At 46.6% G+C, this 27150-nt stretch overlaps 1 protein-coding gene across 2 annotated transcripts in view; it reads left to right on the top strand.

Annotated features, from left to right (window-relative positions):
- Positions 1-27150, top strand: part of PTPRO (protein tyrosine phosphatase receptor type O) — a 468010-nt gene that overhangs the window by 136632 nt on the left and 304228 nt on the right. For both annotated transcript variants that reach the window (XM_075343481.1, XM_075343482.1), the window contains exon 6: positions 17670-17831. In XM_075343481.1, coding sequence (XP_075199596.1) covers positions 17670-17831 — 162 coding nt within the window. The remainder of the gene's footprint in view (positions 1-17669; positions 17832-27150) is intronic.

Below are 27150 nucleotides of genomic sequence, written 5' to 3'. Positions count from 1 at the left end.
AGCCGATCGGTCCGCTCGGGCGGACAGGCAGGGTACCGCTACCGGTTGGGCGGGTAGCGGGCCTAGTGGCGGGGCGACAGCGACTAACGCGGGTAGCGGGGGAGGCGACAGGGTGAGCGGGTACAGGCCGATCCCTCGGGAATACAGGGGCATGGGTCTCTTACCCACTCCTCCAGATCTTTCTCCACCTCGCGTCTTCGCATAGCAGCTACCACGTCCGCCATGTTAGCCTCCCACTCCTCCAGGAGGAGCTGCATGCGGGCCTGCAGACGGTTACTCAGCGGGACAGTCCGGTCTTTCACCCACGCCGCGGTGCCTGGCGCGGGGACCATGGGGTTGTTGGTCAAACTGTGCATCTCGGCCATGGTGCCTTCCAGGAACCACAAGATCACAGAGTCCCGGCGTCCCTGCTTTCACAGCCGCGGGCTACATGCAGCCAGACGCCATCCGTCCCCCTTAGTCTTTTTCCAGCTCCTCCTCTATCGGGGCGGGGTTTCAGCTTTCGCGCCTCCACTACTCGGGAAGACGCTCGAGCGGGGACTTTTCGCGCCCAAAATGGCGGCTTCTCCAAATTTTCAGCCGGACACCTCCGGCGGTCACAAGGCGCACCTCTACCAGACGGCAGAGCGGTAAGATCCTGTTCGTGATGCCAAGTTGTCGCGGGCGGAGGAGGGGACGCTGCGCTCACCCACTGCTCGGGTCCGGCTGCTGCTGCTGCTACTGCTACTGCTCGGTGGTGGCCCAAGCGGTGGGCCGGATCCCAGGGTCTCGAGCGGCGTTCCTCGCCCGTGAGTGAAAGGGGAAATTGGTGTGTGGTTCAGGGGGGATATTGTCACGCCACCCATGGTTGTGGTGAGGTTGTGACACCACCGCTGCTCTGGACGGGTATCCCGGGAGCGATGACAGGGAGCAGCTTGGATGTTGGTTCTCCCCTCCGTGGGTAGGGGGATTGGTTGTCCCGGGGCCCGGTGAGGGGGGTAGGGATGACAGGCGGGTTACGGGGCCTGGTGAGGTGAAGGGTCGCGGGGGCAGCGCTGTGCCGCACGGAACGGTGGTACTCACTCAGCCAGTAATCCACACAGAGTCTCTGGTCAATCAAATGGCTGGATGGACGGGTCCCACAGGCGGCTGCGGTAGTTCTCCTCCCGGTAGGTTGATGGTGACTGCCTTTCCCTGCACCTGTGTTGTGTTTACAGTTCCAATGGCTTCCCACCTGTAACCCGCTCCCCAGCTTGGATGGATGCTGAGGGAGCCCCTTTTGCCCGCAGGCTCTGGCCATGGGAACTGTAGCCTTGGCGGTGACTGTGTTTCCCTCTACGGTGTCAGCTGTTGCCTTCAATCGGGTCTTGGCTGCTGGGAAACCCCGGAGGTTCCCTTCGCTAACGGATTTGACCGGTTTTACGGCGACTCCTAGCCTGGTCGGGGTCCATAGGCCCTGCCGAATGGTGCTGGCTTCTCTTCACTCCCCGATCCGGTACCGGCGGGACACCGCCCGTTCCCGGTCCTTACGGTTAACTTCAATCAGCCTCTCCTGCAGACAGTCACCACCGTCTGCAAACCTTGCTGTCTGTGCCCGGGCCACACACCCGGACACCGTCAGGCTGCTCCTTTACCACTCCTCTCCCAAACTCCACTACTCCTAAACTTACTACTTTTCCCACCTCCAGGACTGTGAACTCCTCGGTGGGCGGGACCAACCTCCTGGCCCACCCCCTGGTGTGGACATCAGCCCCTGGAGGAAGGCAACAAGGATTTGTGTTTGACTTAGGTGTGCCTAGCCGGGGTGTGGGGTGTGTTGGTGTAGTACCTGTGACGACCTGGCTTGTCCAGGGCGCCACAAGTACAATTATACGCGGTGAGGCATGGAATAGTTACTCTAGCAATTGTACAGTAAAACTATTGCAAATATTGGGTCAGTCTCCTAAAGCTCAATTCATCACAAATTATCACTATGGAAATGCTTCAAAATGTACTTAAACATGAGCAATAAATTCTAAAATAAATAATAAAAAATTCTTAAAGTGCATGGGCAAGCATATAAATATATAGCATAAGGAGAGCGACCCAATATTTGCAATACAGTTTTACTGTACAATTGCTAGAGTAACTATTCCATGCCTCACCGCGTATAATTGTACTTATGCCATACTTACAACCTCTGATCAGCCTGCGGATTATCTCCTCATCTGCCCTGGGGTTTATTGCATCATCCTTCATTCTCCATTTGTTTTTATGCTATTTATGTGTGTGTTTGTCATTTAATAAAGAAAATTAATTTTATTATTAAATGTTTTTGGGGTCTCGGATTTGACGGTCTCACATGAGCAGCGGCCATACACTGATCTGCCACACATCCTCAGATTGTCACAAACCATACATTTCACATAACAAGGTATACACACATTTATATATACCTTCAACAAAGTATTGTTTCTTTAATTATTAATTATGAATGTGCGTTATGAAAGTATTTCTTAAAAAATTCCCCAAATACAAATAACACTAACTGTATCTCATATACCAGTGTATACAAATACTCATAAGTAATAGATCGGCCATATACTAGTCACCTATAATTATTAGCTCGGAGTTCACATGCTTTTAGTTTTCAAGATGCAAAGGAATAAATTCTGCAACCAGCAAATCTCTGTAACCGCTTCACACATAGTCCTGATCTATGTATATATATATATATATATATATATATATATATATATATATATGTATATATATTGTGAGGTAGCGACCACCAATGTGGTAAATGGTCGCTATATGTCACAGTGGAGAAGGTACCTGCGATATTAAACTGAAGAGGTTGCTATGGGACTTGTAGTTCCACAAAGGCTTCTTTCTGCATATAAGGGTCAGGTTCCCTTTAATAATGCCAGTGTGCTGTGCAGGTCTGGAGAATCACACACCTCCACCTGTGGGTGTGTCCAGTCTGATTTAGCAGGCTGTCAGTGAGTGTGAAGCAGTGTGTGGAGCAGCCCTGCATGAGGAGCAGCCTTAGGCAGGTAAAGAGGCTGCTATTCTCAGAGAGGTTGGAGCCTCTGGAAGGAACCTGCCTAAGGAAGCGTGGGTTGCCTTCAACCTTCTGGAACTGAGTGTGTGGAGGCTGAGGGAGCTCCACTCTGACACTTGTAGTGTCCAAACCTGAGCGGGCGGTCCGCTACAAAGACTGACCAGAAATCCGTGTCTCCTGGGGAGACAGCCATACCTTCACTATGGACATTTAAATGGACTTGAAGCCCACGGTATGTGAAGGTGTTTAGTTTACCTTTTCCTTTAAGCCAGGAGAGGCTTCATTGTGTTTTGGAAGTGCAGTTTATGTTGGTTACTAATAAACTGCTGCATTTTTGAGAAAGACTGTGTTGCCTGTGTATGCCTAAGCTACCCTGCACCGCTGCAAGTGAGTGGAACCCCCCCAGGTTGCGGGGTGCAACCTTACATATGGTGGAGAATGCGGGCAGCAATCCAGGCAGCACATCTAGCAACTGCAGAGGTGTTGTTTCTTTGGATCAGCCGGGTCCACGAAGGATTTTTTTTTTCTGCTGCCTACACACTGCAAGGAAGTGTTGTCTGTGGATCGGCGGGTCCACGAAAACAATTTTCGAAGCTGTTTGCAGTGGATCGGCGGGTCCACGAAAGTTGACGGCGCACTCAAGTGGCTTGCGGTGGATCGGCGGGTCCACGATGGTCCGTGGGAGCTGAGTAACCATGACTGGAGCAGCTTGTGTGGATGAGATACTGTTAAAGTACCTGGTGCGGGTTGGTGAGCAGCGACTGCAGGAGACTGGCCGCCAGGAGGTAAAGCAGAATGAGCTGCAGCGGCGACAGGAGTCGCTGGCAGAGCGTCTGGACTTGGTGGTGCTGGACAAGTGGGTACAGTCCCTTGTGGGGCCTGTGCACACACAGGGTGCCCAGAAGGACACCTGGGGCACCGAGGTACTGTGTGGTTTGGGACATGAGTTTTCCCTTGGGAAGCTAGGGAATGTACCCCCTCTAGACTTTGTTGCCCAAAAGGGGGTGGAGAATCCCAAATCTGAAGTTGCAGTGGCACCAATGGACAGTAGCCAAGGACAATGGTGTTCATGCTATGTGTGTCCGGTCTGCGGTACAGACTGCCCGGCTGACGAGAAGTCACGTCTGTGTTCTGTGGAAGTTGATGGCAAATGTGTGACTGGGCTGGTAGACTCGGTGAGCTTGATGTCCCTGGTGAGGGCCACGCTCGATACCTACTCGATTCTTGGAAGGATGGAAGCCAGCTGCAGACATGGGAACATTGGAGAGTATCCACGGTCCCGAGTGGTCGTTGAGACGGATGGGGTGTTTGGATCCGTTAATGTTGGGGTAGTGCCTGACTTACCGCATCCCATTATAATAGGCCGGAACTTTAATTTTTTTGAGGACTTGTGGTTGATGGTGGAAATGGCCAGCTGCTTGTGTAAAAGCCGGAAAGGCTCAAAGGAAGCCCTATCACAGCGGGAGGCTGAAAGTGTTCCTAGTAGTATGATATTATGTAATAAGGGGAAGACCGTGCCTACTAGAGGTGACAGTACTAAGTTAGGGGTGACCAAAGAAAGAGATGGACGTGCCCCCCTTAGGGATATGACGTTTACAGTAACAAAGGAAAGTGTGACCGTTAAAAAACGGGAGAGCTCCAGACAGGGGGTTCAACACTTGGTTAAGTGGGGGCTTGTCAGTCCAGGACACCAGGGGGAGTGACGATGACTCTAGTAAAGACACTGACTCTAGTAAGCTGACGAGCGAGTACAGTGAGGTACAGACAGTTGAGAAAGATAAAATCTCCTCTCGACGCCGAAGACGTAATAAGCGCCGAGGGGTAGTGCAATGTATATCGTCTGAGTGGGCAGAGAAGGTTGAGGAAGGCACGTTGCCAGGAGCAACCGCTAATGTAGATTCAGACAGTGAAATCCTGAAAAAGAGAGAGTCAGAAACTGAACTGACACACTGTAACGACAGAAATCAGAAAGGTGAAATCACAGAAAAGGAGCCAACAAAGGAAGTAGTAGTGGTGTCCCCTATAATTTCCAAGTATGAAGCTGATGATCTGTCAAGTGAGAGTGTTATAGGAGATGAAATCCTGGAACACACTATAGGAGAAGAAATCCTGGAACACACTATAGGAGAAGAAATCCTGGAACACACTATAGGAGAAGAAATCCTGGAACACACTATAGGAGAAGAAATCCTGGAACACACTATAGGAGAAGAAATCCTGGAACACACTATAGGAGAAGAAATCCTGGAGGCTGTTGGTGGAGGAAAAATTCACAAAGGTCATGGTGAGCAGACCAGTGATCCACCCAGTGCTGGGGTGAATAATAGTGCAAACGGCACAAAAGCTGTTGTAGACTCCAGAGAATAATAATACAGCCACTGGTATGGTAAATATTTTGAAGAATCTGAATTACAGCAATAATACCTAAAATATAACTTTTAATAATTCCTCTAAAAATAGGGAAGGATCACCTTGCCTATGCATAAAATTCAATAGGTTGCAAGATCCTCCATAACAACTTGGGGGACTGGCATACCCTGTAAACACGCAATGACACCTACAATTATTTGGTGCTGGCAAAATAAACAAATTTAACCGATATGGTCAAGATTATTCATACGAACGCTCACTTAGATCCCATTCACAAATTAGCAGTGGCGTTATTCACTATAATGACCATAACACCCACAGGTGTGTGACTAATATGCTTCACATTCGGTTAAACAAATCAGCATTAACCAGGGATTTAAATAGCCAAGTTGTTAACCTGGTTGTGTCTGATAGGGAACAATCTCACCCAATTGCTGGTGTCTTGTCTCCCAAATACGATCAGTTAGTCCTCATATTCGGCGTTTCCACAACAGACCCTCACCACACAGGTCCTGGACAAGTTAGCTGTCAGCTAACAAGAATTGTGCTGTCACCGTCTGATTAACCCAGTAGAGGTTGTCTCCTCATTGACTCCCCTGATGAATGATGTATAGGAAACGCGTCGGGAGAAGGAGATTCTGGGAGAGGACAGTTAGTCCGTTCATAAGGGGTCCAGGACCTGTGTGGTGAGGGTCTGTTGTGGAAACGCCGAATATGAGGACTAACTGATCGTATTTGGGAGACAAGACACCAGCAATTGGGTGAGATTGTTCCCTATCAGACACAACCAGGTTAACAACTTGGCTATTTAAATCCCTGGTTAATGCTGATTTGTTTAACCGAATGTGAAGCATATTAGTCACACACCTGTGGGTGTTATGGTCATTATAGATTTGTGAATGGGATCTAAGTGAGCGTTCGTATGAATAATCTTGACCATATCGGTTAAATTTGTTTATTTTGCCAGCACCAAATAATTGTAGGTGTCATTGCGTGTTTACAGGGTATGCCAGTCCCCCAAGTTGTTATGGAGGATCTTGCAACCTATTGAATTTTATGCATAGGCAAGGTGATCCTTCCCTATTTTTAGAGGAATTATTAAAAGTTATATTTTAGGTATTATTGCTGTAATTTAGACTCTAGAGAATCTGAAGTTGAAGGTACGGAGTGCAAGAAAGCCTCTGAAGTTGCAGAGAATCAAGAGGAAATTGAGGAAGATGCTGAAGAGTCCCAAGAGATGGATAAAGCTGCAGAAGTTGAGAGAACCCTTAAAGTAGGCAAATCTAGCCCAGAAGTCTCATCAGCAGCTGAGAGCTTAACTGAACTTACTGGTAAGACCAAGCTGGAGGCCATAAAGATGGACTTGGTTCAGAAGATTGAGAATCTTGAGGTCAAAGATGAGGAACAATTCAAAGGCTCTGAGGCTATGGAAAAACCTGAGGAGAATGCAACTCCAAAGGTGGAGCCTGTGATAAGAAAAGAGGATGGATGTGGAAGACCCAAGGAACGGTCCGACGGCCTTACAGATAAAGAAATTCGGCCAGTCTTTACGTGCATGGTAGAAGTCCCTGCAGACTTGAGAAAAGCCTGTGCCAGTGAGGCGGTACATGAAAACTTCAAGACGGCCGTAGGAGCTTATAAAGTGTACTTTGCCCCAGAGTCTAGTCGGTTGGTGGTGTGCTCTGTAAGTGATGTCACAAAGAAGCGGGTGGCTATCCTGAGTGGCATGCACCTACAGTGTCTTCGCTCAAAGTGGCTCATCTCTATAAAGATGGAAGAAGACACCAGACGATTGGAGCATATGAAGCAGCTCACCGCAGCGTTTCAGGAAGTGGTGGTTGTGAAGAAACCATTAATTGGGCTTGCAATAAGAGCGCTGAGAAGTAACATTCAGCAAGCCAGGAAGGTTCCAGGTATTACAGCTGTTGAAGTAGGACACAGTGGAACATTCCGAATCTATGGGAAAACTGCAGAAGCAGTGAAGACAGCTAGAAGGCTGTTGGAGTTTGCAGAAGGAGTCACACAGGTGCCCAGAGAACTTGTCAAGAAGCTGATTGGCAGAAATGGAAGAGTCATGCAGGAGATGGTTGACACGTCCGGTGTAACGAGAGTAAGGCTTGATATTTATAATGAAGCCAGGATACTCTGTGGTAAGTCGGTATGGTTCCCTGTGTCATTGTTGGAACAAAGGAGTGTGTTGAAAATGTACGAGTTCTCCTAGAATACAGACTGGGATACCTGGAAGAACTAAAGCAATTGAGTCTTGAAAGACAGAAGATTGCAGAAAAACGTATGACTTACTAATGCTAGGCATTCGGTGTCCATGTCGTCACAGTCCTCCCCCGACCTAGCCTCTGATGCACTAAGTGCCTCAGCATGCTCAGTAGCCTGAACAACTGTCTCAGAAATCAGACTATCAGCCTGAGCATGCTCAGTAGGCACAACACAGGACTTAGACATGGTACGAAGTCCAAGTACCTGTGCAAAGAGGCTTTTCACACTAAGTGTGGGAGTATGCTCAGAAGCCCGAACTGAGGACTTAAGCCTGCTTTACACGTTACAATTACACATGCGATCTCGTATGCGATCGCACACGCCCCCATCGTATGTGCGGCATGTTCAATTTGTTGCCCGTGTCGCACAAACGATTAAATCCCGTCACACCTTCCATACGACCTCGCTGTGGGCGGCGAACATCCACTTCCTGAAGGGGGAGGGACGTTCCGCGTCACAGCGACGTCACACAGCGGCCGGCCAATAGAAGCGGAGGGGCAGAGATGAGCGGGACGTAAACTTCCCGCCCACCTCCTTCCTTCCGCATTGCAGGCGGGACGCAGGTAAGATGTGTTCATCGTTCCCGGGGTGTCACACGGAGTGATGTGTGCTGCCTCGGGGACGACGAACAACCGGACGTTCAATTTTTAGAATTTGAACGACGTGTATGCGATCAACGTGTTTTCGTACAATCGCAATCGCACATAGGTTTCACACGCTACAACACTAACAATGCCGGATGTGTGTCACTTACGACGTGACTCCGCCGACACATCGTTAGATTTATTGTAGCTTGTAAAGCCCGCTTAAGCCTCAAAAATTACTTAATCAGGCTGAGCATGCTCACTAGGCGAAACACTGGACTTAGGGGCACTTTGCACGTTGCGACATCGCACCTGCGATATCATCGGGGTCAAATCGAAAGTGACGCACATCCGGCGCCGATAACAATGTTGCAACGTGTAAAGCCTAGGAGAGAAGATGAACGAGCGTGAAACAGTCAAAAATCGCTGATCTGCATCACGGCGTTCATTTCCATAATGTCGGTGAGTCCGCAGGTACGATGTTGTTCCTCATTCCTGCGGCAGCACACATCGCTGTGTGTGAAGCCGCAGGAGCCAGGAACATCTCCTTACCTGCGTCCCAACAGCAATGCGGAAGGAAGGAGATGGGCGGGATGTTTACGTCCCGCTCATCTCCACCCCTCCACTTCTATTGCCCGCCTGCCGTGTGACGTCGCTGTGACGCCGCACGACCCGCCCCCTTAGGAAGGAGGCGGATCGCCGGCCAAAGCGATGTCGCAGGGCAGGTAAGTGCGTGTGAAGCTGCCGTAGAGATAATGTTTGCTATGGCAGCTATCACAAGATATCGCATGTGCGATGGGGGTGGGTACTATCGCGCTCGGCATCGCTAGCATCGGCTAGCGATGTCGCAGCATGCAAAGTACCCCTTAGACTCTGGCTGGGGTAAATCGGCATGCGCATACGCAATAACCGCCTGTCCACACTTAGACGTGGAGGAGGAAGCAGCCAGCTGGATGACCCGAGGCACGGCCAAAAACGGCAGCCGGCGCCTGGGCGCAACTGGAACCACAGCAGGCTGCTTGCGGCTATGGCGGCGTCGATTCGTAACACTCCCTCCATGGATGAGATGCCCTCACATATTGTGAGTGACCCTTTCGATGGATGAGAAGCCCCCACACATTGTGAGTGACTCCCTCCATGTATGAGATGCCCCCACACATTGTGAGTGACCTCCTCCATGGATGAGAAGCCCCCACAGATGAACACTCTCAAGAGGCTTTAAGGTACCGTCACACTAAGCAACATCGCTAGCAACATGGCTGCTGAGGCACAACTTGCTAGTGATGTTGCTGTGTGTGACATCCAGCAACAACCTGGACCCTGCTGTGAGGTCGTTGGTTGTTGCTGAATTTCCTGGACCATTTTTTAGTTGTTGCTCTCCCGCTGTGAAGCACACATCGCTGTGTGTGACAGCGACAGAGCAACAACTGAATGTGCAGTGAGCAGGGAGCCGGCTTCTGCGGACGCTGGTAACCACGGTAAACATCGGGTAACCAAGAAGCCCTTCCCTTGGTTACCCGATATTTACCTTCGTTACCAGCGTCCGCCGCTCTCAGCTGTCAGTGCTGGCTCCTGCTCTCTGCACACGTAACTGGAGTACACATCGGGTAATTAACCCGATGTGTACTGTAGCTAGGATTGCAGGGAACAGGGAGCCGGCACTGGCAGTGTGAGAGCGGCAGACGCTGGTAACGAAGGTAAATATCGGGTAACCAAGGGAAAGGCTTCTTGGTTACCCGATGTTTACCATGGTTACCAGCGTCCGCAGAAGCCGACTCCATGCTGCCTGAACACGTAGCAGAGTACACATCGGGTAATTAACCCGATGTGTACTGTGGCTAGGTGTGCAGGGAGCCAGCGCTAAGCGGTGTGCGCTGGTAACCAAGGTAAATATGGGGTTGGTTACCCGATATTTACCTTAGTTACCAAGCGCAGCAATCTTCCACGTGTAGCGACGCTCCAGCGATCCCTGCCAGGTCAGGTTGCTGGTGGGAACGCTGGAGCGTCGCTGTGAAGATGTAATTTACCCTCTCACTGTATATGCTGTGATAATATGTCATGTAACTTTTCCCTGGTTGTATTAGTTGTAATTCATGTATTTCCTTGGGGGAGCTACTGGTCTCAATGCCAATGTATGTAAAGTGCTGTGGAATGAATAGCGCTATATAAATGAATAAAATTATTAATTATTATTAATGTGTCTCTCTCATACAATTGCAGTCTTGGCATCTAATGTGATTATGTAAATAGCCTGTCGTCTTCTATCCAGAGTTGTGTATCTAGTCTGTAATTGCATTGGCCAGTGAAGGAATAGTCATTGTTCTGCACAGCAGGGGATCCCTTCATCTACTGTGGCTGGCAGACATATCAGAGCCCTGTGATGGACCAAACCATTGATGATAGGATGTGTGACCCCTACCCCCTGAACATGGTGGGCTGGTCAAGGAGCACAGACAATGCATTTCCCTTTTTGTAACTTCTTGTAACTTCAGAGTGAGCTGAAACTTGGAAAGAGAAGGAGCCCCCAGCCTGGGTGGCTGTGGACACGGACGGAGCTAGGCCTGTGTGGCGGCCCGTGGGATTGTGTGGAACTCTTTTAACTACTGTAAGGACGATTGCTTTGTTATCCGGTCCGAGGATTGTCGGGAAGGGCCCCCGAATCTGTTTTACATGGACTTATCGTGTGCTGTTCCAGTGTTCTTGTGAATAAACCTGTTGGATCGTCCCTCGGCCTCGTCCATCCTTTGCTCTGTTGTACACCCCTGTCACAGTCGCTTAGTGTGACATCTCACCAGCGACCTCCTAGCAACTTACCAGCAATCCCTATCAGGTTGTATCGTTGTTGGGATCGCTGGTAAGTTGTTTAGTGTGACTGGGCCTTTACTGATGGTTCCCATTGACTGCCTATGGTCAGATGTGGATGGACAAACGGGAACCCTGACATTAAGCTGGACTCCGCTCACTGGTTAGTCCTGGGGAGCGTCTGAAGATTTGCGTTTGTGACATGAATTGACTCCATACGACCCAGACTCTTGTGTGCTTGACATATGCTTTCTCTAATTTTCTGTTTAGATCACAATGTCATTTAAAAATAATAAATGATATGTTGCCAAAAAATGAGATAAATGTTCAATTGTGTTTGTTGTGATGGGGGTACTCGGTCCCGGGCAGTTGCAAATGGGGAGTGTCACTCTGGTGGCCGTTGCCTGATCCCGTGCCCTGGGGCTTCTCTTTTAAAAGGGGGGTTTATTTAAATTAGGGATAAAAGTTAGTGTACGTTGTGGAGACACGGGGCTCAGTGGGTACTCTCGTCCACTAAAACCCGCCACCTTTAGAAAGACAGCGTGGCTCGGGGCTCATCCCAACTGAACGCCGGCCTCCTTAACCGTGGGCATGACACTACTCAGACAACACAGGGTGAGGGAACCACAATAATTAGACTTTATTGGATCCCCAAAATATTAACGGCACATAACACATAACCAGCAAAACACACAAATGTAACAGGCAACAGAGTTTCACCCTTCCGCTGGCTCACCAGGGATTTAGAATGTCCTTGCCTCAGAACTTCCAAGGGCCGCTTACTCCAATCCAGCAGCACCCCGCTTTCGGCGGGCACCCACCGAGATAGGAATAGCGCCAGATTTAGGAAGCTGTGTGAGGTCTGCAAAGTCTGTACCAGGTGACTGAACTGTCCCAACCTGAGTGTCCTCCTTAGGTAGTCCTGGTATGATGTTACAATCCTGGCAGCCGGAGTCGAAATCCCTAGGCTGTGGATATGGTCTCCAACCGGAACCGGAGTCCCTAGATTGAAGCCATAAGATATCTTGATCCTCTAGTCAGCTCCTGAGAGCTTAGACTGGATCCATCAGTATCCATTAACAACCTGGTGGCTTAAAGAAGTCCCTTTTATAGCCACAGCCTTCCACTTAGATACACTGCGTCCTCATCGATTGGTTGGACAAGAGCGCCTCTCCCATTGGATGAATCTCAAGCTGCATGGACAATGTTCATCCAAATGATGTCTACAGAAAGACTGAGGGTATACATGTAGTCTGGGAGTCACCGACTAGACAATGGCTACTAAGGTAATCACATTAGCAATACACAACTACGTTACAATGGTTACTGAAAGAGTCTGGAGAAACAATACGTCTGGCTTTCAGTGGCCAACACAATTACATGAGTCAACAAGAGTCTTGTAGAAACAATGAGGGACTTATCCCCCATCTATAAACAATCTATCATCCTGTCTGGCTGAATTTTAAGAAACTTTAACCCATGAGAGTCCATGTCGTCACATTCCTCCCCCTTCTTAATATTAGCCAGACATGATAGGCTTCCGATCATCCTTCTCCTCTTGACGGCATTGTCCTTTTTAATGGTGAGGTCAGCAACAGAGGCTCGCATCTATACACCTCCCCCTGATTACCTTCCCCAAGCCCCAAGTTGAGCAGCCATATTGTGGACAAGCACTAAGGTGGGGTCCATGAGTTGGGCCTGCACAAATCTCCCACTATCAATCCTCCCCCAGTCAATAGCCACAGTGTAGTTAGGCTTACTCACGGTTCTTGGCTCAGAAGTGGATGATGGAGACTGGGAATGCAAACCATCCCTGGAAAAGATGTTAGAAAGATCCACATCAGGGTCCTGCTTGGCTTGGAGGTGGGTGATGGCTGCTTCAAACTGACTGGATAGTCCTTGTCCTAGGTCATTCTCCAAAATGACTGGTGTGAGCAGGTAATTCACAAGCCCCACTTTCACTTCCCTTTGAGTGGTATCCGAAACAACAGGCTTGGTGGGGCCATCTATGAACCCCACTTCAACTTCCTCCTGGCTAGTCCCCGAAACAACAGGTGTGGGGAGGCTATCCATAAACTCCATATGGACCTCTTCCTGGTCAGACCCCAAAGTAACTGGTGTGGGGACGGTGTCCATAAGCTCCACATCAGCCTTGCTCTGGTCAGTCTCCACAATGGCAGGTATAGGGAGACTGTTCACAAGTCCCACATCGATCGCTTCCTGGTTAGTTCCCAAAATACCAGGGGTGGGGATGCTGTTCATAAGCTCCACATCAGCCTTGCTCTGGTCAGTCTCCACAATGACTGGTATGGGGAGGCTGTTCACAATCCCCACATCGATCACTTCCTGGTTGGTCCCCAAAATACCAGGTGTGGGGAGGTTATCCACAAGCTCCACCTCGACCTCTCCCAGGTCGGTCCTTAGGTCCAACTGCACACATGCCAGAGGAATGTCTGAGCGCTGGCCCTCAGCCAGGGAGATGGATAATTGGGAATCTGGTACAGGGTCTTCTGGGGAAACAATAACTGGGCTTACCAGGGTAATGGAGGAACCAGTGTCTCGTAGTCCCTGGCTCTTGACCGGCTGAGCTGGTAGATGGGCTCCAAGTATGCGGCCTCGGTTTTGGAGACAATCTTTATCTATATGTCCATGGCGCCCACATGTATGACAGCGCCATAGATTGGGCGAGTCACGGGCCCTGTTTGTAGTCCTTTGCTTTGGCGCAGCTTCTGCTGGGTAGCGGGACCATCCTTCTCGACCGGCTGGTGTTAGCAGTACTGCAGCTGGAATCCCATAAACATATTCCAGAACATAAGCCCTCTCTTCTCTTGAGGATCTAGGCCCCAATGCATCCAACAACGCTGTGGCTTGGGCCATTTTGGACAAAGTTGATTCCCGATTGTCACTAGATCCATGATGTGGCACATAGTTTAAATCCTCTGGGTCAATATCGGCGGGATCCTCATCGTCCTCTGCATCATTCTGGGCATCCCAACGGACTAATTTCTGGATCAAGTCTGACCGAGTCTCAGCGTTCCAGTAGATAATCTTTCGCCTCTGGCACAGATCCTGTAGCATCCATTTACTGCAGCGGTCGTAACTCCTCTCTTGTCCTTGTCCCATGGCTGAGCTGGTGGGGTTGGACATGGCAGCGTCCGAAACCTGAATGCCTCCCCTATGGCCTGCTGGGTATGCTTATGTGCCTCCCTGGTTGTTGAGCCCTGGACAGTGTCCGAAAACACCAGTCCACTGCAGCTCCCCTGGGTAAACCAGGCTGAGTAGTATCCCACCGCTGCCACCAATTGTGGAGACATGGGGCTCAGTGGGTGCTCTCGTCCACTAAAACCCGCCGCCTTTAGAAAGACAGCGTGGCTCAGAGCTCATCCCAACTGAACGCCGGCCTCCTTAACCGTGGGCGTAACACTACTCAGACAACACAGGGTGAGGGAACCACAATAATTAGACTTTATTGGATCCCCAAAATATTAACGGCACATAACACATAACCAGCAAAACACACAAATGTAACAGGCAACAGAGTCTCACTCTTCCGCTGGGTCACCAGGGATTTAGAATGTCCTTGCCTCAGAGCTTCCAAGGGCCGCTTACTCCAATTCAGCAGCACCCCGCTTTCGGCGGGCACCCACCGAGATAGGAATAGCGCCAGATTTAGGAAGCTGTGTGAGGTCTGCAAAGTCTGTACCAGGTGACTGAACTGTCCCAACCTGAGTGTCCTCCTGAGGTAGTCCTGGTATGATGTTACAATCCTGGCAGCCGGAGTCGAAATCCCTAGGCTGTGGATATGGTCTCCAACCAGAACCGGAGTCCCTAGATTGAAGCCATAAGATATCATGATCCTCTAGTCAGCTCCTGAGAGCTTAGACTGGATCCATCAGCATCCATTAACAACCTGGTGGCTTAAAGAAGTCCCTTTTATAGCCACAGCCTTCCACTTAGATACACTGCATCCTCATCGATTGGTTGGACAAGAGCGCCTCTCCCATTGGATGAATCTCAAGCTGCATGGACAATGTTCATCCAAATGATGTCTACAGAAAGACTGAGGGTATACATGTAGTCTGGGAGTCACCGACTAGACAATGGCTACTAAGGTAATCACATTAGCAATACACAACTACGTTACAATGGTTACTGAAAGAGTCTGGAGAAACAATACGTCTGGCTTTCAGTGGCCAACACAATTACATGAGTCAACAAGAGTCTTGTAGAAACAATGAGGGACTTATCCCCCGTCTATAAACAATCTATCATCCTGTCTGGCTGAATTTTAAGAAACTTTAACCCATGAGAGTCCATGTCGTCATATTCGTGACACCACCTGCGGGTTGTGGTTAAGGGTGTAGAACTGCTGCTACTGAATGTTGGTACTCCCAGGGCTGGTGGTGGTTGCAGCAATGATGTTGGACCTTCCTCAGGTAGGGTGGTGCCTGGTAGATGTAAATGGCAATAACGGAGACCACACAAGGTTGTAATGAACAGTCTCTACTTACTCCGACCTGTGGATGACTGGTTCAGGTCCCATGGAGTTTTAGTGCCAATGTAGTCACCCAGGTTGCTCTTGTGTCGCCCAGGGAAGGGGGTACTCGGTCCCGGGCAATTGCAGTCGGGGATGTCACTCTGGTGGCCGTTGCCTGGTCCCGTGCCCTGGAGATGCTTAATAAAAAGGGAGTATTTACAGGGGATGAAAGTTATTGTTCGTGACGCCACCTGACAATTGCGGTTAAGAATGGGGAACCGCCGCTGCTCAATGTGGGTACTCCCAGGGATGGTGGTAGTGGCAGCTGTGATGGTAGGCCCTCCGCAGGTAGGGCTGGGCCTGGGATATGTAGTGCAACAATAATGGAGACCACACCAGGTTGTCTTTAACAGTCTCTACTCACTGTGGACACAGGGATTGCTGGTTCAGGTCCCTTAGAGGACCAGTGCCAGTGTAGTGACCCAGGTCCCAGGACCCAAGAGGATGCAGTTCCTTGTAGTGCCCTGAGGGTCTCAGAGGTGCTACACTCTGTCCCCGGCACTCTCTGTTGGTTAGGTCCCCGTAGCATGGAGCGTTCGGGGCCCGACTGTCCCTCTTCGGGGTAACAGTCTCCTTCTCCGTACGGCGGGCAGTGCAGACCCTGTGAAGAGGTAAGTGTCCGAACCCCGATCCTAGTTTACTGCTGATGCCCCCGGATTATTTGGTTCAATGAAGTCCATGAAGGTGTCTTCACCGTGCAGGTAATTATCAGGTTGTATAAAACTGGCACATGACCTAGGGCCTTGTGCCCCTTACGTGCTCCGGTCCCAGCGGTACTTGTCCGTACCCGCCCTGGCAACCTCTCTCCTGTGCCCCCCGGGTCACCGTCACACGGACGGAGCTCGAGCAAATCCGCACACCTATCTGGGGCCACACTTCTTCTTACTCCCTGTCCCCTCCCACCAGGCTGCTAATCCCTGGGCTGGTTCCACCCTCTAGGCGACCTTCCCCTTACTTGATTAACCCTGTATTCCCGATGTGGAGTGAAGAACTAGGATTTTGATTGTGTTTTGCTGGTATCGGCACTGGTACTCCAGGTCCCAGGGGGTAGGTCCTGCATCCCCAAGAGGATGCAGTTCCTTGTAGTGCTCTGAATGGCTCAAGAGCGCTACATTGTTGTCACTGTTGTGTCTCTGCTACATGAGTTAAGTGACAGGTTCTGAACCGGAGTCTCACTTTTCCTGGTGAGATATAACTGTAGTTTCCTTTGCTTCATCAGTAAGAGTGTTACTATCTGTGTTATTTGACAGTAAGCATTGCATTATCTTACCCAGGTGTTTATAGTTTGGGACCACACCCAGTCCCTTTATATTCTATCTGATTCCAGCACAGGGTGCTGGCTATTCTCAGTGCCATTGGGGTGCTGATCTTGGAGCTGGAAGGAGCTGTTGAAACCCTCTGCTGAAGTTGCTGTGGTGGCTACAGTCTTGGTGCTGACTGCAGCAATCTGTTGGTGTGTTCCCCCATCTGTCTTCCTTTCCTGGTGTGTTATTTCAGTGCAGCGGTGGGGCTAGCGTCCTTCACCTGCCCACTCCCTAGTCAGGGACTACTGTAGGGTCATCTCAGGGCTTCAGGTTCCTGCTCGCTGACAGGTGAGGAACCTGTATAGGGACTGGCTAGGATTGCAGGGTTTAGTGGAGGAGGTGTCCATCTCCCCTCTCACTAGCGCTAAGGCCCATCGTTAAAGGGTCCCCAATGTACCTCTTGTCTGTCATGCTGTTAACCCTGTTGTTCTGTGTTTTGGTTCACGCCGGATTCTCCCCAAGTCCGCATTGTGACAGTTATGTATGAAACAGGTCCTGGCTGGTGCAAAATGTTGCCAAAATCCTGGCTGCAAAATGGTTAATGGGTTGGCCATTGAGTTCTAGAGTAGCTGCCTGTAGAGGACATTAGATTGGCCACTTGGAGAGCGATCATGCATATATCTTTCCCTACAGGCTACAGAGCAGCAGACTTCCGCTAGGACCAGGACTGTTTAGGAGCTGCTCAGCCATCAGGACACCAGGGTTACAATCATATCGTCACTAATGTCCCCTCTGTTGTCTCATACAATTTTCTATTTCTACTCTCCCTAATCTAGAAAACATGACAGAAGTTTCCACAGTCGACGAGAACACTCATGAGTATATAACAGATCTGAAGGAACCCGGAAAGTACAAGCTCACGATAAAAAGCTTCAGCTCGTCCGGGGCCTGTCCAGCTCGAGAGAGCGATACCTCCAAAGCTGTGAGTTTTTACATCAGTAAGTGATCTTCCTTGTTCAATTTCTGCATATTTACTATCACAAAGGGTTAATAGAGTATTGGAGACCTGAGGGCTACTGGACGCAAAGCTGAGGTGCAGCACCGGAGAGAAGCCGAACCGAGAGGCACCAAGGAACATGGGAGACACTGGGTTATCATATAGAGTAGACTGTGGAGAGGGTCAGGCGGCCATAATACTATATATATATTACTATATCACACTGAGGAGAAGAGCGGCCATATTACTATATATATATTACTATATCACACTGAGGAGAAGAGTGGCCATATTACTATATATATATTACTATATCACACTGAGGAGAAGAGCGGCCATATTACTATATATATATATATTACTATATCACACTGAGGAGAAGAGCGGCCATATTACTATATATATATTACTATATCACACTGAGGAGAAGAGCGGCCATATTACTATATATATATTACTATATCACACTGAGGAGAAGAGCGGCCATATTACTATATATATATTACTATATCACACTGAGGAGAAGAGCGGCCATATTACTATATATATTACTATATCACACTGAGGAGAAGAGCGGCCATATTACTATATATATTACTATATCACACTGAGGAGAAGAGCGGCCATATTACTATATATATATATTACTATATCACACTGAGGAGAAGAGCGGCCATATTACTATATATATATTACTATATCACACTGAGGAGAAGAGCGGCCATATTACTATATATATTACTATATCACACTGAGGAGAAGAGCGGCCATATTACTATATATATATTACTATATCACACTGAGGAGAAGAGCGGCCATATTACTATATATATATTACTATATCACACTGAGGAGAAGAGCGGCCATATTACTATATATATATTACTATATCACACTGAGGAGGAGAGCGGCCATATTACTATATATATATTACTATATCACACTGAGGAGAAGAGTGGCCATATTACTATATATATATTACTATATCACACTGAGGAGAAGAGCGGCCATATTATTATATATATATTACTATATCACACTGAGGAGAAGAGCGGCCATATTACTATATATATTACTATATCACACTGAGGAGAAGAGCGGCCATATTACTATATATATATTACTATATCACACTGAGGAGAAGAGCGGCCATATTACTATATATATCACTATATCACACTGAGGAGAAGAGCGGCCATATTACTATATATATATTACTATATCACACTGAGGAGAAGAGCGGCCATATTACTATATATATATTACTATATCACACTGAGGAGAAGAGCGGCCATATTACTATATATATATATTACTATATCACACTGAGGAGAAGAGCGGCCATATTACTATATATATATTACTATATCACACTGAGGAGAAGAGCGGCCATATTACTATATATATATATTACTATATCACACTGAGGAGAAGAGCGGCCATATTACTATATATATATTACTATATCACACTAAGGAGAAGAGCGGCCATATTACTATATATATATTACTATATCACACTGATGAGAAGAGCGGCCATATTACTATATATATATTACTATATCACACTGAGGAGAAGAGCGGCCATATTACTATATATATATTACTATATCACACTGAGGAGAAGAGCGGCCATATTACTATATATATTACTATATCACACTGAGGAGAAGAGCGGCCATATTACTATATATATATCACTATATCACACTGAGGAGAAGAGCGGCCATATTACTATATATATATTACTATATCACACTGATGAGAAGAGCGGCCATATTACTATATATATATTACTATATCACACTGAGGAGAAGAGCGGACATATTACTATATATATATTACTATATCACACTGAGGAGAAGAGCGGCCATATTACTATATATATTACTATATCACACTGAGGAGAAGAGCGGCCATATTACTATATATATATTACTATATCACACTGAGGAGGAGAGCGGCCATATTACTATATATATTACTATATCACACTGAGGAGAAGAGCGGCCATATTACTATATATATATTACTATATCACACTGAGGAGAAGAGCGGCCATATTACTATATATATATTACTATATCACACTGAGGAGAAGAGCGGCCATATTACTATATATATTACTATATCACACTGAGGAGAAGAGCGGCCATATTACTATATATATATTACTATATCACACTGAGGAGAAGAGCGGCCATATTACTATATATATATTACTATATCACACTGAGGAGGAGAGCGGCCATATTACTATATATATATTACTATATCACACTGAGGAGAAGAGCGGCCATATTACTATATATATATTATTATATCACACTGAGGAGAAGAGCGGCCATATTACTATATATATTACTATATCACACTGAGGAGAAGAGCGGCCATATTACTATATATATATTACTATATCACACTGAGGAGAAGAGCGGCCATATTACTATATATATATTACTATATCACACTGAGGAGAAGAGTGGCCATATTACTATATATATTACTATATCACACTGAGGAGAAGAGCGGCCATATTACTATATATATATATTACTATATCACACTGAGGAGAAGAGCGGCCATATTACTATATATATATATTACTATATCACACTGAGGAGAAGAGCGGCCATATTACTATATATATATATATTACTATATCACACTGAGGAGAAGAGCGGCCATATTACTATATATATATATTACTATATCACACTGAGGAGAAGAGCGGCCATATTACTATATATATATTACTATATCACACTGAGGAGAAGAGCGGCCATATTACTATATATATATATTACTATATCACACTGAGGAGAAGAGCGGCCATATTACTATATATATATATTACTATATCAATCACACTGAGGAGAAGAGCGGCCATATTACTATATATATATTACTATATCACACTGAGGAGAAGAGCGGCCATATTACTATATATATATATTACTATATCACACTGAGGAGAAGAGCGGCCATATTACTATATATATTACTATATCACACTGAGGAGAAGAGTGGCTATATTACTATATATATATATTACTATATCACACTGAGGAGAAGAGCGGCCATATTACTATATATATATTACTATATCACACTGAGGAGAAGAGCGGCCATATTACTATATATATATTACTATATCACACTGAGGAGAAGAGCGGCCATATTACTATATATATATATTACTATATCACACTGAGGAGAAGAGCGGCCATATTACTATATATATATTACTATATCACACTGAGGAGAAGAGCAGCCATATTACTATATATATATTACTATATCACACTGAGGAGAGGAGCGGCCATATTACTATATATATATTACTATATCACACTGAGGAGAAGAGCGGCCATATTACTATATATATATTACTATATCACACTGAGGAGAAGAGCGGCCATATTACTATATATATTACTATATCACACTGAGGAGAAGAGCGGCCATATTACTATATATATTACTATATCACACTGAGGAGAAGAGCGGCCATATTATTATATATATATATTACTATATCACACTGAGGAGAAGAGCGGCCATATTATTATATATATATATTACTATATCACACTGAGGAGAAGAGCAGCCATATTACTATATATATATTACTATATCACACTGAGGAGAGGAGCAGCCATATTACTATATATATATTACTATATCACACTGAGGAGAAGAGCGGCCATATTACTATATATATATTACTATATCACACTGAGGAGAAGAGCGGCCATATTACTATATATATTACTATATCACACTGAGGAGAAGAGCGGCCATATTACTATATATATTACTATATCACACTGAGGAGAAGAGCGGCCATATTATTATATATATATATTACTATATCACACTGAGGAGAAGAGCGGCCATATTACTATATATATATACTACTATATCACACTGAGGAGAAGAGCGGCCATATTACTATATATATATATATATATATTACTATATCACACTGAGGAGAAGAACGGCCATATTACTATATATATATATTACTATATCACACTGAGGAGAAGAACGGCCATATTACTATATATATATATTACTATATCACACTGAGGAGAAGAGCGGCCATATTACTACATATATATATTACTATATCACACTGAGGAGAAGAGCGGCCATATTACTATATATATATTACTATATCACACTGAGGAGGAGAGCGGCCTTATTACTATATATATTACTATATCACACTGAGGAGAAGAGCGGCCATATTACTACATATATATATTACTATATCACACTGAGGAGAAGAGCGGCCATATTACTATATATATATTACTATATCACACTGAGGAGAAGAGCGGCCATATTACTATATATATTACTATATCACACTGAGGAGAAGAGCGGCCATATTACTATATATATATTACTATATCACACTGAGGAGAAGAGCGGCCATATTACTATATATATATATATATATATTACTATATCACACTGAGGAGAAGGGCGGCCATATTACTATATATATATATATTACTATATCACACTGAGGAGAAGAGCGGCCATATTACTATATATATTACTATATCACACTGAGGAGAAGAGCGGCCATATTACTATATATATATTACTATATCTCACTGAGGAGAAGAGCGGCCATATTACTATATATATATTACTATATCACACTGAGGAGAAGAGCGGCCATATTACTATATATATATATATATATATTACTATATAACACTGAGGAGAAGAGCGGCCATACTACTATATATATATTACTATATCACACTGAGGAGAAGAGCGGCCATATTACTATATATATACTAGAAGGTGGCCCGATTCTACGCATCGGGTATTCTAGAATTTACGTATTGTGTAGTTCATGTATGATTTTTGTTATATATATATATATATAGATGTTGTTGTGTGTAGTTACCAAGTGTTTGTGTAGGGCGCTGTACATGTTCTGGGTGTTGTCTGGGTGTGGCGGGGGGTGAGAGCGGTGTTGTATGTGTGTTGCGTTGTTTGTGGAGCGCTGTGTGTCTGTAGCGTTGTGTGTGTGTTGCGCGGTTTGTGTGGGTGTGGTGTGTTTTGGGGGGAGGTATGTTTTGTGCAATGTGTGTGTTGTGCGGTATGTGCGTATATTTATGTATGCCGCGGTGTTTGTGTGTTTGGTGTTGTGTGTGTGCAGCGTTGTCTGTGTGTGTGGGTGTCTGTGTATGGCGGTGTTTGTGGTTCCGTGTGTGTGTGTGTGTGTGTGTGTGTGTGTGTGTGTGTGTGTTGGGGGGAGGTGCGCACCTCCCCATCGTGCTACATCCCCCATGCTGCGCACTCCCCATCGTGCTACATCCCCCATGCTGCGCACTCCCCATCGTGCTACATCCCCCATGCTGCGCACCCCCCATCGTCCTACATCCCCCATCGTGCTACATCCCCCATGCTGCGCACTCCCCATCGTGCTACATCCCCCATGCTGCGCACCCGCCATCGTGCTCCATCCGCCATGCTGCGCACTACCCATCGTGCTACAACCCCCATGCTGCGCTCCTCCCCATCGTGCTACATCCCCCATGCTGCGCACTCCCCATCGTGCTACATCCCCCATGCTGCGCACTCCCCATCGTGCTACATCCCCCATGCTGCACACTCCCAATCGTGCTACATCCCCCATGCTATGCACTCCCCATCGTGCTACATCCCCCATGCTGCGCACTCCCCATCGTGCTACATCCCCCATGCTGCGCACTCCCCATCGTGCTACATCCCCCATGCTGCGCACTCCCCATCGTGCTACATCCCCCATGCTGCGCACTCCCCATCGTGCTACATCCCCCATGCTGCGCACTCCCCATCGTGTTACATCCCCCATGCTGCGCACCCGCCATCGTGCTCCATCCGCCATGCTGCGCACTCCCCATCGTGCTACATCCCCCATGCTGCGCACTCCCCATCGTGCTACATCCCCCATGCTGCGCACCTCCCCATCGTGCTACATCCCCCATGCTGCGCACTCCCCATCGTGCTACATCCCCCATGCTGCGCACTCCCCATCGTGCTACATCCCCCATGCTGCACACTCCCAATCGTGCTACATCCCCCATGCTGCGAACTCCCCATCGTGCTACTTCCCCCATGCTGCGCACTCCCCATCGTGCTACATCCCCCATGCTGCGCACTCCCCATCGTGCTACATCCCCCATGCTGCGCACTCCCCATCGTGCAACATCCCCCATGCTGCGCACTCCCCATCGTGCTACATCCCCCATGCTGCGCACTCCCCATCGTGCTACATCCCCCATGCTGCGCACCCCCCCATCGTGCTACATCCCCCATGCTATAATAGTTCTCCTATTATACTCAGAGAGGAGTATAATAGGAGGACTGTAATAGGAGGAGTAGTCCTGGGGGGAGAGGAGTATAATGCCGGCTCCCTGCACATGTGTACCGGGAGCCGGTGTACGCTGGTAACTATGATACACATCGGGTAACTAAGGGACCTTAGTTACCCGATGTGTATAATGGTTACCAGCGTTCACGGGCTCCGTCAAGATCCCAGCATCGCAAGGTTATGTCTGGCGCTGCTGGGATCGTGACGGAGCCGGTGTAGAAGCAAGCGATATCCCAGGATGTTGTGAGTGTGTGGATGTGATGTGTGAGGTGTGTGTGAGAGTGAGTGTGATCTGATGTGTGTGTGTGTACTCACCTGGGAGTCGGAGCTCCGTGTCAGTTGGGCCAGAGTGAGCGTGCATTGCGTGAGGGGGGCGGGGCCTGCAGAGAGCCGGGGCGAGAGGCCAATCCGTGTGGGGGGCGGGGCCATGGCGAGCCCAGCGGCCAATCAGCTTTGTGTCACCGTAACACAATTTTGGAGCATGACAGACAGACAGACAGACAGACAGAATAAGGCAATTATATATATAGATTACTATATCACACTGAGGAGAAGAGCGGCCATATTACTATATATATATTACTATATCACACTGAGGAGAAGAGCGGCCATATTACTATATATATTACTATATCACACTGAGGAGAAGAGCGGCCATATTACTATATATATTACTATATCACACTGAGGAGAAGAGCGGCCATATTACTATATATATATTACTTTATCACACTGAGGAGAAGAGCGGCCATATTACTATATATATTACTATATCACACTGAGGAGAAGAGCGGCCATATTACTATATATATATTACTATATCACACTGAGGAGAAGAGCGGCCATATTACTATATATATATTACTTTATCACACTGAGAAGAGCGGCCATATTACTATATATATTACTATATCACACTGAGGAGAAGAGCGGCCATATTACTATATATATTACTATATCACACTGAGAAGAAGAGCGGCCATATTACTATATATATATTACTATATCACACTGAGAAGAAGAGCGGCCATATTACTATATATATATTACTATATCACACTGAGGAGAAGAGTGGCCATATTACTATATATATATTACTATATCACACTGAGGAGAAGAGCGGCCATATTACTATATATATATATTACTATATCACACTGAGTAGAAGAGCGGCCATATTACTATATCACACTGAGGAGAAGAGCGGCCATATTACTATATATATATTACTATATCACACTGAGTAGAAGAGCGGCCATATTACTATATATACAGTTAGGTCCAGAAATATTTGGACAGTGACACAATTTTCGCGAGTTGGGCTCTGCATGCCACCACATTGGATTTGAAATGAAACCTCTACAACAGAATTCAAGTGCAGATTGTAACGTTTAATTTGAAGGTTTGAACAAAAATATCTGATAGAAATTGTAGGAATTGTACACATTTCTTTACAAACACTCCACATTTTAGGAGGTCAAAAGTAATTGGACAAATAAACCAAACCCAAACAAAATATTTTTATTTTCAATATTTTGTTGCGAATCCTTTGGAGGCAATCACTGCCTTAAGTCTGGAACCCATGGACATCACCAAACGCTGGGTTTCCTCCTTCTTAATGCTTTGCCAGGCCTTTACAGCCGCAGCCTTCAGGTCTTGCTTGTTTGTGGGTCTTTCCGTCTTAAGTCTGGATTTGAGCAAGTGAAATGCATACTCAATTGGGTTAAGATCTGGTGATTGACTTGGCCATTGCAGAATGTTCCACTTTTTTGCACTCATGAACTCCTGGGTAGCTTTGGCTGTATGCTTGGGGTCATTGTCCATCTGTACTATGAAGCGCCGTCCAATCAACATTGCGGCATTTGGCTGAATCTTGGCTGAAAGTATATCCCGGTACACTTCAGAATTCATCTGGCTACTCTTGTCTGCTGTTATGTCATCAATAAACACAAGTGACCCAGTGCCATTGAAAGCCATGCATGCCCATGCCATCACGTTGCCTCCACCATGTTTTACAGAGGATGTGGTGTGCCTTGGATCATGTGCCGTTCCCTTTCTTCTCCAAACGTTTTTCTTCCCATCATTCTGGTACAGGTTGATCTTTGTCTCATCTGTCCATAGAATACTTTTCCAGAACTGAGCTGGCTTCATGAGGTGTTTTTCAGCAAATTTAACTCTGGCCTGTCTAATTTTGGAATTGATGAATGGTTTGCATCTAGATGTGAACCCTTTGTATTTACTTTCATGGAGTCTTCTCTTTACTGTTGACTTAGAGACAGATACACCTACTTCACTGAGAGTGTTCTGGACTTCAGTTGATGTTGTGAACGGGTTCTTCTTCACCAAAGAAAGTATACGGCGATCATCCACCACTGTTGTCATCCGTGGACGGCCAGGCCTTTTTGAGTTCCCAAGCTCACCAGTCAATTCCTTTTTTCTCAGAATGTACCCGACTGTTGATTTTGCTACTCCAAGCATGTCTGCTATCTCTCTGATGGATTTTTTCTTTTTTTTCAGCCTCAGGATGTTTTGCTTCACCTCAATTGAGAGTTCCTTAGACCGCATGTTGTCTGGTCACAGCAACAGCTTCCAAATGCAAAACCACACACCTGTAATCAACCCCAGACCTTTTAACTACTTCATTGATTACAGGTTAACGAGGGAGACGCCTTCAGAGTTAATTGCAGCCCTTAGAGTCCCTTGTCCAATTACTTTTGGTCCCTTGAAAAAGAGGAGGCTATGCATTACAGAGCTATAATTCCTAAACCCTTTCTCCAATTTGGATGTGAAAACTCTCATATTGCAGCTGGGAGTGTGCACTTTCAGCCCATATTATATATATAATTGTATTTCTGAACATGTTTTTGTAAACAGCTAAAATAACAAAACTTGTGTCACTGTCCAAATATTTCTGGACCTAACTGTATATTACTATATCA

This window comes from Anomaloglossus baeobatrachus, chromosome 4 (genome assembly GCF_048569485.1).
Source record: "Anomaloglossus baeobatrachus isolate aAnoBae1 chromosome 4, aAnoBae1.hap1, whole genome shotgun sequence".
NCBI lineage: Eukaryota > Metazoa > Chordata > Amphibia > Anura > Aromobatidae > Anomaloglossus > Anomaloglossus baeobatrachus.
This window is presented reverse-complemented; position numbering and strand designations above follow the sequence as displayed.